At 47.3% G+C, this 14968-nt stretch overlaps 1 protein-coding gene across 2 annotated transcripts in view; it reads right to left on the reverse strand.

Moving 5' to 3' along the window:
• The window catches only part of FAN1 (FANCD2 and FANCI associated nuclease 1), a 37148-nt gene that overhangs the window by 9261 nt on the left and 12919 nt on the right, over window positions 1-14968 (reverse strand). Inside the window, exons 6-13 of one of the 2 annotated variants that reach the window (XM_058542271.1) lie at window positions 13684-13815; window positions 12076-12184; window positions 10779-10898; window positions 7615-7779; window positions 6944-7094; window positions 2134-2237; window positions 1352-1546; window positions 553-681 (exon numbers count right to left, since the gene is read on the reverse strand). In XM_058542271.1, coding sequence (XP_058398254.1) covers window positions 553-681; window positions 1352-1546; window positions 2134-2237; window positions 6944-7094; window positions 7615-7779; window positions 10779-10898; window positions 12076-12184; window positions 13684-13815 — 1105 coding nt within the window. Of the gene's footprint in view, window positions 1-552; window positions 682-1351; window positions 1547-2133; window positions 2238-6943; window positions 7095-7614; window positions 7780-10778; window positions 10899-12075; window positions 12185-13683; window positions 13816-14968 lie in introns of those variants that run through there. The other variant, XM_058542272.1, reaches the window with a different exon arrangement.

The following is a 14968-nucleotide window of genomic DNA, read 5'->3' on the forward strand; positions in this document are numbered from 1 at the left end:
ATCCAGAATTTTATTTTTTCAATCTCAAAACTGTCCGTTAATAAGAAAACAACCAACCTGTGACAGGCCGCAGGGTGAGGCAAGGGAGATGCCCAGCGTATAATGCATGAGGGGGTGCTCACTCTCGGGGAGCTTGGAAAATAGCTCCAATCATCCTGGCCTCCTGGTAGGCACACCCTGCAGAATCCCCTCCCTCTGAGTGTGGGATGGACCCAGTGACGTCTAAGAGTAGAATGCAGCAAAAGTGATGGAACGTCACATCCAAGATCAGGTTACAAGAGACTGTGACTTCCGTCTTGCTCACGCTCGCTCTTCTCACTCACCTGCTCCGATGAAACAAGCTGCCATGTAGGAGCCACTTAGTGAAGAGGCCCACACACAAGGGCCTGAGGAGCCTCCACCCACAGCCACCGAGGAACCCTGGCCCCCAATCCAACAGCTCTCAAGGGATGCAATCTTGCCAACAACCACGCAACAAATGCCAGGATTGTGGCCTTTGATTAAGTTGCTCATAAAATTACAAATGTGACTTTCCAATGTGGCTCAACTGACCTTAAAACGATGATTTTGAGAGTTCCACACCACCAGGTCGGGGAGGCCCCCTCGGCAATGTCGAAAGTCCACAGCCAGGCGCCTGCACACACCACTGAGGACAGGGCCTCCCAAGCAGGAAACAAGATCCTGAACACAAAATACATGGTCAGCCACTCCCTCATGACAGGGACCCTGAAATGCTTCCAGTGATCATGGGACGGGGAAAACTCAGGGGGTCATTCAACAGAAATGGATTCCAAGGACACCAGGTGCTTTCCTGCTGCTTGTGGTGGGGCTCCAGAGCTACTGGCTAAAACTCCCACCAGCAAGCTCAGGAAACCAGTTTTCCTTTGGTCAGTTATCATACTTCTGCCCAGGAGGGAAAATCCTGGGGAGCAGCTGAGGAAGACAGAATTTGGAGTAAGCACTCAAGAATATGACAGTGATGACTCGAAGAGGCCAGCAGTCACACGAACAGGGACAGCTGCCTCCCTGCCGGGGGCCATAGGTCAGGAAAGGAAAGCTGTCAACTAAGGGGAGAGAAGGCATAACTGGGGGTTGTTTTATGCCCTGACATGTTCCTGTCAATAACAGTGGCATCTGAGCTGAGGCATTATCATATTTATACATGCACACGTGCACACGCATACACATATATATATACACACACACATGCATGCATACTGACACACACACATATATAAACATCCATATGTGCATGTGCGTGTGTATCTCGATACAGTTGCCAAAAAGACACCCAGTGTTGGGGGATGCGGGGGTGTTACTTTCTGATCAAATCTTGCATGCAGGTTTTCACCTGAGCCTGCTGAAGAGAAGAGAAGCGATCCCAGCTGACAATGGAAGCCACTCTGCCTTCCTGGGCCTGCCACGCGGCTGCCACCCAGGCTCGCAGGCTCTCCGCCGGGGCACTGTGAATCAGCTGCAGCCTGGCCTCAATGGCCTGCCGCCTGCTTTCAAAGAAGCTGTCTGTGCACAAGTCCAGTGGAAGTGCCTGTGTTGCAGGGAAAACAAGCTCTCACACTGGGCCTGGAGAGAACTGACTCATTAGAAGACTATTCAGTACCAATAAATTTTGGAAATTGGCCAATTTGACTGAATTGACACATTCTTTTTCTCAAAAGATATGTAAAAATTATCTAAGTAATCTAATATAAAAGCAATTTATTACACTGGTTTTTAGAGTAATAATTTGCGAAAAAAGCTTTAGGAGAAATCAGTGGAAGTGGTAGTGGGCACCTGTGACCCCGCATGTGAGAGCGCTGAGCACAGTGCTGGCCCCGACAGCTGCTCACAAAGGTTGAAGCTGAAGAAACTTACCCTGAAAGTTTCAAATGGAATGTTGAAGGTAAATTCCACTTGAAGTTTAAAACTTAATGTAACTTACATTTTAAATTCTATGAATCAGATTTTAAAATTAAAGCTAACCTTACAGTGGAATTAGCACCATGATCCAAAACACAGTCACAAGAGGCAGGATTCCAATGGCTGCAGACATGGCACATGGGTGGGCGTGAACCCGAAAGTGCAGAAGTGTCTGCTCCCCTAAAAAGCATACACTTGGTTTAATGTAACGATTACCTGGTAGGCGTTTCTGAAGACATCTGGAATCCCGTCCATGAAGATTATGTCCCACAGCAGGAGGCCATAGAGTGTGCTAAAGGTGGACCCTTCCCCATGAATCCCTAAGACAAAGTCACACACAAGAAAGAAAAATCAGTTTTTTCTATTTGTTAAAAACATCCACCATAACCTACTGCCTACTCAGTTTGAAGGAAACAATAGAACTATTTTAGATTCAAAAGCAAATGCTGTTTTCGTGCCTTTTCTAGCTCACGTTTTTACATTATATTGTTTATATACAGAAGCCTCATTTAAGGGCAAAAATCATAGTAATGGGAAAGTTCAAGTGCACATTTGAAAGCCACAAAACAATGGTTCTCAAACTTTAGTGAAAAACCTAAGGAACATGTTTTAAAATGAATTAATAAAAACAGATTCCTTCCTCAGGTTCTGGGGTTCAATTCGGTGGGTCTGGGTGGGCCCAGAATCCCACAAGGGGATCTGGTGCAGGAGGCCCTCAGCCTCACTTGAAAGAGGTTTTCTGGAAGGATCTGTCAAGGAGGCTGGGCATCCCTGGTGCCTGCATCCTCTGATCTAGCAGGTGCCGTCTTCATTCACCTCATTTGACCAGCACCCCACTGCTTTGGCCTAAACAAGTGTGCCTGGTATTTCTAAGATCAGGGCTTTTACAGAAACCTTCCACCTCAGAGACCACCTGGTTCAGACCTCACACCGCACACAAACTGCACTAGTTGGGAGACGACCCCAGAGATCACTCACGTGCCCCAGGCCATACAATGCCAGAGCAGAGTCTGGAGGGTGACGACGGGCTTGGCCTTGGCACAGCACACAGCCCTGTCTCCCAGAGCATGCCCTCCTCTGCACTTCCCCACAGCTGCCCAGTAAGTGGCTGTGTGGACGCCTCTCTCCCTGGATTGCTGCCTGGGCCAAAGGAGGGGCTGACTCCCACAATCTCCTCCTGACGGGCTGGAACACATTCCTCCACTACGGCAGAAGAGCTCCTCTGGCTGGTGGGCCCCGTTCCATCGTGCAAGGTCATGGTGCAGCACAGGACGAGGCGAACAGAGACCAGCCAGCCACACACATGTCCCGTATGAAAGTACACTCGGGACAGAGACCAGAGCCTCTGTCAGCAGTGGCGTGGCTGGGTCCCCTGTTCTGCCCTGCTCCAGCTGTGCAGAGCTCTTTCTGTCCCCCCCTCAGTTCGAGCCCCTCGTCCCTGCAGCCATCTCCACGATTCAGCAGCAGGAACAAGAGGACTCACTCAGGCCTCCTGGCTGAAGCCAAGTCCTCTAACTTTTACCAGAAAGCTTTGCACTGGGATCCCGGGCTCTGCCCAGCCAGGGGGAAAGCTGGGACTTGATTTCCAGCCTGCTTTCTGTCCGGGTGTATGCACTGGCCACTCAGGAACACTGGGGGTCAGAATTCCTGAACTCTCAAGCGGTCTGCACCATGCATTTCATTGTAAGTGAAATCTTTTCTTGGGTTTTTTTTTTCGTGAGTAAGACGGGCCCTGAGCTAACATCCATTGCCAGTCTTCCTCTTTTTGCTGAGGAAGATTAGCCCTGAGCTAACATCTGTGCCCATCTTCCTCTATTTCGTACGTGGGATGCCGCCTCAGCATGGCTTGACGAGCGGTGCATAGGTCCATGCCAGGGATTCTAACCTGTGAACCCTGAGCCACCAAAGCAGAGCACCGAGAACTTAACCACTAGGCCACCAAGCTGGCCCCTGAAATCATTTTTGGTGAGATCCTTCTGAGTAACTCAGAAATAAACTTCTCTGAAGGGGGTTTGAGATTACCCTTATATCAAGTCTCCTGTAGAATAAAGACTGACAGGAACAGTTCTGCTCATTTTCACTGCATCAATTTTAATAAATGAAAAAAATATTTTATATAAAAAATATTTTATATTCTAGAATTGGAATTGTCTGTTTTCCAGGCTCATGGCTAAACTGAAAGCATTTCACTGTGCTCGGCTTGCAGCCTGCCCGCCACGTACCCCATGCCTGTTCCCTCCTCCCTCAACTGCCCAGTTTACATGTCTCCTACAACCTATCTGGGGGCTGAATTCTCATTCTGTTCTTTTATCTCTAACCTTTCAGGTCTATCGAATCTTTGTCTTCACTGGAGTTTGCACTTCTGCCCCAATAGCATCGCCCTGCCCTGCAAGTAATAAAGATAATCACGTGGATTAATCTTAACTGTTATCTGTCACACTCATCAGAAATTACCCATATTTTATAAAATCCTGTCTTGTAGCTGTTGTCTTAGGGTCCTCATCAATCTTCCGAACACTTACACAATACTGAAGAGAAATACTGTCCTGATTTTCACGTATTTGAAGATACAGAGTGTTTTTCATCCTAGTAACCCTTCAGCATGGGCACAGGCGGAGTCCTCGGGGACATGAGGACGGACTTGATGCCCCCACCCCGGGAGTGACCACATGAGCCAACCTCTGGTGTCTGTCTCCAAAACCGGGGAGAGGTAGGATGGAGGGAAGACTGAAGGAAGCTGGGTAGGTACGTGGAGATCATCATACCTCCCCACTTCTATACAAAGGTATGTTCAGTGTCTTCCATAAAAAAGTTTTAAAAAAGAAAACAAGACTAGAGCCAGGCCCCTGCGGATCTCCAGGATAACTGCCCCACCCTCCTCCTCATCTCTGAGCGGGGAGCTTCCTCTGCTGCAACTCCCCTCTCACAGTGTTAATCTGACTGTTGCTATTCAGTACTACACTCCACTAAGGACAAAGACTGCCAACTTGGTCTCAGTCATTCTCCGAGACCAAAATCAAAGAAAGAATAAAAGAGGGGAAGAGATACTGATGTGGATAAATACACAAACATAAACAGTTTCCAACAGACCTAAGAAATAAGTAAATTATTAAAAAAAAAAAAAAAAACTCTTTGCTGCTATTACGGTCACAAGGCTTACACAGTGACAAGAGACGCCCAGAGCACTTTCACTAACAAGCACCAACACACACCCTGCACATGCAGGGTCGCCCCACAACACGGTTAGTGTAGATTGGGGGGCACAGCCACAGGCTAACGGACCCTCCCAGAGGGGCACCCTCTCTCAACTGTCTCCGTGGATAAGAAGAAGTACCTCTGCGAGGGTGCTAACACCTCCAACCAAAACCGGCCACTGCCTGGGCACAGAAGGCCTCGCAACAACCATGCTGGGGAGTGTGCTGGAGGCTCACTCCTGTGTGTGTCAGGTTTTTCTCAAACGGCCTAGTCCCAAGGCCCAAATATGGACTTTGCAATCTTCCCTGTGCATTCCTCTCTGAGACCTCCTCAGTCACACATGCAAGTCATGCACACAGATGCCACCAGCTCACTCCCAGCGACAGGTCTCCCTCCGAGGAGCAGAACCCAGACCTCAGGAGACTGTGTGTCACACTCTGAAGCACCAACCCCCTGAGGACAGCACATGGGTCGGGCGGAAAGCAGGGGGACTGGATGTCAGCTCCCAGCTCTCTCAGAGAGGACACAGGGGGACAATGGGTTCTGAGAGGAAAGGAGGGACAGGATTTAGGGTCCAGGCCCATCAGAGCTGGGGTGCAGCATCCCTAGGCCTTGCCTATTAAATTTCTTAGATTCTAAGCTCATTTGGGTGCCACAGTGGTCTCTCATTATTGTGCATTTACAGCCCAAGCAGCAGAGACGCCAGGTGCCTTCAACAGCCCTCCTTTCCACCCTGCAACAGCCGCTAGGAGCTCTGGGCTTCCAGCTCTCAGCTCCCATTCTTGGAACCTGGCAAAATTAATTCTAACTTGGGATCTACACATTTCAGAAAACAGCCTCTGAATGAAACCTACAAAATCCAAAATGAAGAGGATGCCAACTAACCCAGAAAAAAAAGCACTGGAGGCAACCCTGACCCTGGTCCCACAGCACTGTGGACCTAGAGAAACGAAAAGCACCTCAGCAGCGGCGCACAGAGCACAAAGTCACACTCGAGCACCAGAGGCTCCAGACCACACACACACATGCCCACACACACACGCTTCTCTCCTCTCCCACTGATAAGAAAGAACCAAAGAAAGTGAAAGGCAGCAGAGAAGCTCAGTTCAGTGGGAGTAAGTGGTGTTTCTCTCTCACTGATTTCATTTCCATCACAAGTGCCACCATTCTACTTTGAGGTCTCTCAGTTCCCAGGAGATGCACCAAAAAGACGGGTGCAGCAGGAGGAACAGGGCGACCGCCACATATTTCTTGGAACGGAGAGAGGAAAAGCTCAGATTTTTACTGACTTTCATTCTCCTCCCTCACATGCGATCAAGAGAGCTCATTTCACAAGGAATTCAAATCACTGCTCTTTCTAGCAACTTCTCTGGTTCCACTGGTGCTGTTGTCCCAGGATATGGTCCTTCAATCCCCTTAAAGTCGTTACCTACGAGGCCTGCTCACTCCTTTCAGAAGCGGCCTGGGCCCAGCTCCCCAGCTTGTCTCCTCTCACAGGTTTGGTTATCAGGCAGCATCTCTGTGGGTCCTCTGCCCCTTCTTATCCTCCTCTGCCTCATAAACTCTGAGAGCAACACCAGCCTCCCTCACTTCTAACGTCCCACCAGAGTACTGTTCCTCACAGGCGTCAGGTGGGGGATACTGGCTGAACCGAAGAGGGCCTTTAACAACCAGAAGTTAGTGAAATCCTCGTCCACACGCTCCAGGTCAGCAGTGTCTTCCACTGGGGGCAGAGGATGGAGAGACAACAGCCACCCACTGCTGACAAACCATGTAGCAATGCTGCCCATCACATGGTGACTGATGGGCTGGGAGAAATGCTGCACATTACCCTGATCGAAGCCGCCGCGTCTGTAATAGGCCAGCGCCAGCTCCTCCACGGAGCACAGGACTGTGGCGGGGGCGGCGGCCCCCTGGGCCTCCATCACAAACACAGACTTGCCCATCCCCCGCTGCGGGCACAGCCGGCCCGTGATGGTCACCTGGGACGGCAGCAGGAGAACGTCGATTAGCCCCACTTCAGCTACAGTCCCTGCAAACCTGACTTTGGTGTCCTGAGGACGCATTTTCCTAGGCCCCCCAAAGCCACCTGTTCCTAGAGGAGCACGTGGCCATGTGACCCACACTCTGGCACCTGCAAGGACGCAGACAGGTCAATGCCCCAGCCCCCGGGGAGCATGTGGCCCCCGGAGCTGCTCTCCAGGCCCCCTGACCAAGCAGGTGAAACTGGCAAAGGCTGTGAGCTTCTGACTCAGGAGTCTTAGACAAAGTCCTTGAACCCAGGGTGTGAGCAACCCACACCCCAGCCAGCCCAGCCTTCCGACGTGGGAGGCACTGGTGTGAAAACAGGGAGCAACGGCCAAGTCAGTGTCCAAAATGAGCGGTACATTTTTCTAAGTCTAAGAGAACATGCACATTAAAAACTGTTCTTGGGCTGCTTCTAATCAGGAAAAAAACCCAGTAAATAGATTTAAACAAAGTGCCCAAAGGATATTCACTCACATGTGTGACATCTTCCACAGTTATTTCCGGGAGCTGATGGAGGAGGCGCCTGTACTTCCGGCAGCTCGGAGACTCCCTCAGGCGCAGGGCTCTCTGATACAGTGAAAGACGATGTCCCGTTCTTACTTCTGGGTCAGCCAGCCCTTCTGCGATGCACTTGATAGCCTAGCAAAGATGGTCCCACATCAACGTCCCGAAAGACCCCATGGCAGCATCCATTAATTTAGTGCAACGGGAAATCCCACTGTGAATTAATTATTCAATTGTGCCAATTAGCAAATAGGCAAAGCAGTACTTCCAGAGATCAAGGATGTCTCCTCAGAAGTCATTCTGATACTCAGAACACACAGATGACTCGTAATCCCTGACGACAGACATCGGGAGCACTAGCTGCCGTGCTCCTGACACTGCCTCCCGGTGATGCGTGCAGACGCGGCAGGTATCAGCTGCCACACCCTCAGAGACCAAGAAAGCCAGGGGCGCCCCTGGATGGTGGGCTGGGGGAGACTGGAGAGAAAGTCCTGGCTCAGTGGCCCTCAGGGCATCACCCAGGGAGCTCTGAAAGAAGACATGTCCCCACCCCAACCCACAGAGTGAGCACCTCCAGGCCAGGGGCACAGGTGTCTGACTGTTTCAGAGCTCCCAGGCGAGTCTCACATATAGTCAGGAACCACAGAGCTGGTCCAAATTCCTCGTTTATAGGGAGAAGAACCTTAGGTTTGGAGGAGTTAAATGCATTTCCTAAGGCTATTCAGACAAATAAACAAACAAAAATACCAAAAGCCACAGTAGGATAACACTTCACACCTACTGGGTGACTATACTCAGAAAAATGGAAAATAGTAAGTGTTGGCAAGGATGTGGGAGAAACTGGAACCCTCATGCTAAGCTGGCAGGGATGTAAAAATAATTCAAACACTGAAAAACAGTTTGGCAGTTCCTCCAAAAGCTAAACACAGAATCATCATATGACCCAGCAATTCCACTTCTGGGTATACATCTAAAAGAAATGAAAGCTGGGCCGGCCCAGTGGCTTAGCAGTTAAGTGCACACGCTCCGCTGCTGGTGGCCCGGGTTCGGATCCCGGGCGTGCACCGACGCACTGCTTCTCCGGCCATGCTGAGGCCGCGTCCCACATACAGCAACTAGAGGGATGTGCAGCTATGACATACAACTATCTGCTGGGGCTTTGGGGGAAAAAATAAATAAATAAAATCTTTAAAAGAAATGAAAGCAGTTTCAAACAGATATTTGTACACCCATGTTCACAGCACCATTATTCACAATAGCCAAAAGGTGGAAACAACCCAAGTGTCCATCAACAGATGAACCGATAAATAAAACTATGGTCCATCCATACAATGGAATATTATTCAGCCTTGAAAAGGAAGGAAATTCTGATACCTGCTACAACATGGATGAACCTTGAGGACATTATGCTAAGTGAAATATGCCAGGCACAAAAGGACAAATATTACATATGATTCTACTTACATGAAATATCTAGGACAGGCAAATTCATAAAAACAGAAAGTAGATTAGAGGTTACTAGCAGCAGGGGGAGGAGGGAATGAGAAGTTATTGCTTCATGGGTGCAGAGCCTCTGTTTGGAGTGACAAAAAATTTTGGAAATAGATGGTGGTGATGCTGGCACAACATAGTGAGTATAATTAATGCCACTGAACTGTACACCTAAAGATTGTTAAAATGGCAAGTTTTATTTATGTTATACACATTTCACTAAAATAAAAGAATAAAAAGTTTAAAAAAATACGCTTAAAATTAATGAAGGATCAGGCCATCAGGAGTGGAGTAGTCGAAAGGAATCAAGAAGAGAGAATGAGACACTGAAGCGTGCTATTAACCCAGCAGGGGCTGGTGCCGGTGGGGGCCTGGCCTTGGGGAGGGGATGGCCGGGCCTTTCCACCTCTGCCTGGCCTGACCAGCTACCGGGCACTTTGCAGAAAGCAGCACTCTGCTCGTGGATTCCTTCACTGGAGACTGATGTAAAGAACGTAAGGAATGGTAACAAAATACTAAAGATGATGAGTGTGGCCCACAAGATCTTTGGGAAAAGGCTAACAGGGACTATGATTTTCCACCAATCTCAAAAACAAGCTCAGTGGCTTGTTTATCTCTGTGAACAGAAGTGAGTGCTCCTATTAGCAGCACTGTGAACAAGGCGGAAACCTGTAAACTCTTTTGAATCTTTATTTCATTGAAAGAAAGAGGCAACGTAAACCACCATTCTCCACGTTTGGTTATGGGCTAAGAGACGCCTTCTCTCACTATTTCAGCCTGAGCAAACACCGAGCGGTTAAGGGAGCACCACACCCGCCTCCAAGAGAGAAAACAGCTTTCACTGGCTTGAAGCACTTTAGGTAACAAGGCACTTTTTCAGCTTCGGGCAGGAAAAACAGCATGTCATATTTCCACACCTGTGGTCAATTTTTCCGCCCCTACATCACCCTGATTCACTTAATGTGCCACTGGAAAAAACAAAAGCTCCCAGAGGCACAGTCCCCTCCATTCAACACAAATGCAAAGCTGGCATGGAGACAGGTGGAACCTCGGGCAGCCACACAAAGAGCCACTGTTGTTGCTAGGCGCAGCAGCAGCAGCCTTCGGTGGCACCACCCTGCTCTGCCAAGGCGGCTGACAGGATCTTTTGACTCCCAAGAACCCGCCACAGAGAATACCAGAGCTCAGAAGAGAAGCGGGCCTGCTCAGTGTCAGTCACACAACACATTTCCCAATGGAAAGGAACATCTTCCATCAATCTTCCTACCTGGAGGCCCCATGCAAAAAGTTAATAAAATCACCATTTCCAAAACAAAATGCACCTTCCTTGAAAGCACCTGCTGAGGGTGGAGGTGTCTAACTCTCCCAAGATCTTAATTCCTAAACCCCAAGCAGATCCCCCTGCCAACCCATCTCCCAAATCAGTGAAGAGAAGCGAAAAGTCTCCTGTCTTCATTGCAATGCTTGGGTTAATGTCCCTGTTACTTCTTTTGGGGTTGGAAGAACGCAGACAAAAGAAGAACGCTAAAAAAATAAATGTTCAAATTACATTCAGATTTTTAAGGTATTAACAGTTTGCCATATTTTTTAAATTTACGCAAAAGTCAAAAAAAAAGGCTCAGGTATATCTAGTCACTGAGTACCGGTTCGAGGCGTTTCAAGTGCTGGTGCAAGTTGAGAGCCAGTCTGTCCCACCACCGGCCTCTGCTGTCAGGACAGTACACCTTCTGGGACAAAAGGTCTTCAAGTTCCTTGACTGCTTCCTGTTGCAACAACAACAAAGGAAGCTCATTAGACTCACACACACCAAAAAACTGTCATGATATTTAGTAGCCAATAAGTCTGGCAAAGTATATTTATAAAGCATATCATTCCTTTCTCAAGTAAGGCCAAGGACCCTGGACTGACAGACAGGGACTGAAACGTCCCTCTAGGCGGGGCCTGAGCTCCAAGGCATCCCGCAGGTCCCCTGCCAACCAGCGAGCGTATGGAGGTCTGTGAACACTGCATGATATTCTCTGCACACCAAGTCAACCAGCACACAGCCGCACAGGCTCAAGTTCTAGGCAGCCAAGCACTGGTCAGGGGCTGCAGACCCATATACTTCTGAGAACCCAGCAGGTCACAGGGCCCACAGTGTGATGAATTTGGTGAGGGCAGGACAGTTACAAGGGGTGTCTTCATCCAAGCATCCCACCTCAATAGGGAGACTTTCTGGTCTAGATTTACACACAAACTGGTGATTTTTTATGTCAATCGTTTGCAGTTCATGAATTTTGTGAAATATCTGATTGTCGTCAGAAAAATGCACAAACCCCCATATACACACAATTGTGGAGTTCACCGACTCCGGAAGTTCATCCCATGGATCCTCTTGGGATTCATGGACCCAGGTCAAGAAGCCCAGCTTCAGCATTTCCTCTTTGTAAAACATCATTTTTCAATACAGAAACATCAAACATAACAGAAGTTAACTGTAGCAATCTCACAATGTTTAGATTAAGGAAGGATACTACCAAATTTCTGATTTGTGGTTGTAAATTACTTCTAGCAGTCCAGGACAGCTGTCAGGGAAACACAAGCAGATGTGCAGTTTCCACCACAGAGACTTCTGGAGACCTCCCAGATCCCACACGGAGTTCTGAAAGAGGCTCAGGTCTAGCTGCAGGATCTGTCTGGGGCTCCCTGCAGGGCTCCGTCCATGACCCCCAGGGCATCCTGGTGCACACTCGCAGACTCATGAGCAGAAGTAACAGTTGGTGGTCTTCGGCCGTCTCCCTACAGCCCAGCAGACAGGAGGCTGCCCACATGAAGCATGCTTTCATTTCATTACTGTGTGCTGACCAAACACGTGGAAAATGTCGGGAGCCAGGCAGCTCTCCTCCACAGCTCATCACAGACACATCAGTAAGAGCGGGGGCCGGGGGCTTGTGCTCTCACCTCATACATGTGCAGTCTCTGCAATATTTCAACAGTCCGAGACAAAATCCTCGTATAAACCCACCCGACGGTAAAACACCGCAGAAAGAGCGGTAGATTCTCATGGTATCTAAAATGAAGATGTACACCAGCAGTTTAGTCATCTGGTTTATTTGTTGGAAGACCATTATAAGAAGTGACAAAGCAGACTGAATTCCTATCTTTTAAAAAGCTATATTCTAAATACCGTCAGATGTGTACACTTTTCTACACCACAAACCCCCATCCTTACAGCCAGCCAGCATTTCCTAGGTCACTTAGACAGTAGAGTAAAATGAGAACAACTGGTAACATTCTAAGCTGGAAGCCAGCCAACCACAGCCCTCAGGCCAAACCACGGGCCCACCACCTGATTTTGTATGTCCTGCAAACTAAGCATGGTTTTCACATTTTTAAATGGTTAAAATAAACCAAGAGGAGCATTGTCTGTGGCATGTGAAAATTACATGAAACCCTTATTTCAATGTCCATAAATGAAGTTGTATTGGAACACAGCACCGCTGACTCATTCACGTTCCGCCTGCGGCTGCTTTTGCACCACAATGGCGGAGCTAAGTAGCTGCAACAGAGACCATGTGACCCGCAAAGCCTAAAGGACTGACTGGCTGGCCTTCTACAGAAGTCTACCAACCTCCGTTCTGTAGCAATCTAACTTCCTGGTAAAGACTTCTTTTCTTGCTTTTAATGAAGAAAATCATCTATTAACTTGTTTTAACCATTTGTTTTGCTGTTTGGTCTGAGAAATCTTAACAAATTTTCCTAAATTATCTTAAGAAAATCCTCCAATGTACATGCACACCACAAGGGTAACAAGTCTACATTGGTTATCTCATTTCTAGAAAGGCCTTTAAGTAAATGGCTCAATTTTCTGTCAGAATTACAAAATCCTCCCAAACAAAATATGGGCAAAGTATTCAGTTATTTTTTTCTTAACAGTAAAGGCCATTTTCTTGGCTATGGTTTCTAAGTCAATATTATTTCTGCATGAACTTTATGTCCTAGATGTTTTTTTAAAAGAGACATTTAATAACACTAATTTTTCTCATCACTATGTAACAACAAAGGAAAAAATTTCCTTACAAATACGAAGTAAGTTTAACATTTATCAAACAAAAACAATGAAAGATCATGTGCTGTGTACTTGAACTTCTGAAGTAAGTCTTCAATTTAGTTTTCTTTTTCAGAATAACACCTAGTTGAATTTCCATTGAAGAACACATCTAGCACGCCTCCCACAACTTCTGTCCTGCTGCTGGGTTTCCGCCACATTTAAATGCAGCTGAGCAATCCTCAGAGAAACCAGCACACCCAAAGACTGCAAGCTCAAAGCTGCACGTGTGTTCACCTGAATGTCTGTTGCACAGGGGTCTGAGTTACGGAAAATTCATTTCAAACTTTCCAACATTTCTCCTGTTTCACACAGCACCTTGACTCCATGCAAAGCAAGTCGGAAATTCAACTCCATGGAACAAAAGGTGTATGGTCTTCATGAAGAAAATTACCTTATGTGGTTGGAACAACTTGGCCAATAAGCACATTTTGACAGGTACCTAAAGAAAAACACCTCACCTCAGGGAAGGGTGGTTTTTCAGCTTGTTCCAATCCCTTTTTGCACACTGAGAGAGCTCTTTAGCTTCTTTCCAGTTCCCATTGGCCATTGCGGTAGAAATGTCACTCAGCATGTGCGCAGCTGCTGCATATCTGGCAAAGAAAACCACGCCATCCAAGCTTCAAATGTGAATGAGCGTGTATATAAAAAAATTACCACATCCTACCCACTAGACCTAATTCCAAAGGGTCAAAGTGCGTTTTTTAAAATATGAGAGTTATTTAGGGCCGGCTCCGTGGCTTAGCGGTTAAGCGCACGTGCTCTGCTACTGGCGGCCCGGGGTTCGGATCCCGGGCGCACACCGATGCACCGCTTCTCCGGCCATGCTGAGGCCGCGTCCCACGTACAGCAACTAGAAGGATGTGCAACTATGACATACAACTATCTACTGGGGCTTTGGGGGGAAAACAAAGGAGGAGGATTGGCAATAGATGTTAGCTCAGAGCCAGTCTTCCTCAGCAAAAAGAGGAGGATTAGCATGGATGTTAGCTCAGGGCTGATCTTCCTCACAAAAAAAAATAATAATAATAAAATAAAATAAAATATGAGGGTTATTTAAATTTTATTCTAGTAATAATTTAACGTATTATTCCACTGGAGTGGCCTAGAAGAACTAATACAGACTACCCAACTAGAAAGATAAAAACATTCACACTGTATTATCACATAACAGGTTCTGTTGTACAAATGTAATATTGATCAGCTTATCATTTCCAATTTTTGGTACTCATCCATTCATTCATTCAACAATCTGGCAGCAGCCAGGTAAACAAGTTACTGACGTCAGAATTATATTAAGGTGTAGATTTTGTAACTTAATCATTTAGTCAGAGGTAGACAGAGGGATGCTGCCCAAGCTAACAGAATTACTTTGGATTTTCAAAAATAACTTCAGGGACACTCTGGGAGACAGCAATGCTGCAATGCCATAAAACCACTTAGCTGAAGAAAGACAACTTCTCACTGCATCTTTAGATACCAAAAAACAGAGATGTTTGCCCAACTGATTCTGTAACACTTTGAGTACATAGTCATTGTATTTTGGACTCACATTGGAAAGAAAAGCATGCAATATCAGTATGTGCAAATACTAGCAAATAAGAGGGAAAGAAATTGCCTCTAAACAGAAAAATTTGCTCACAAACTCTCGATCTAATTCTCTTATAATACGCTACTGGACAATTCTAAGGTCAATAAGAAAAGAGGATACAGCAGGGAGCAAGTGCCTGGAGGCTGGCCCCGCCT

This window comes from Diceros bicornis, chromosome 5 (assembly GCF_020826845.1).
Source record: "Diceros bicornis minor isolate mBicDic1 chromosome 5, mDicBic1.mat.cur, whole genome shotgun sequence".
In the NCBI taxonomy this organism is placed as follows: Eukaryota; Metazoa; Chordata; class Mammalia; order Perissodactyla; family Rhinocerotidae; genus Diceros; species Diceros bicornis.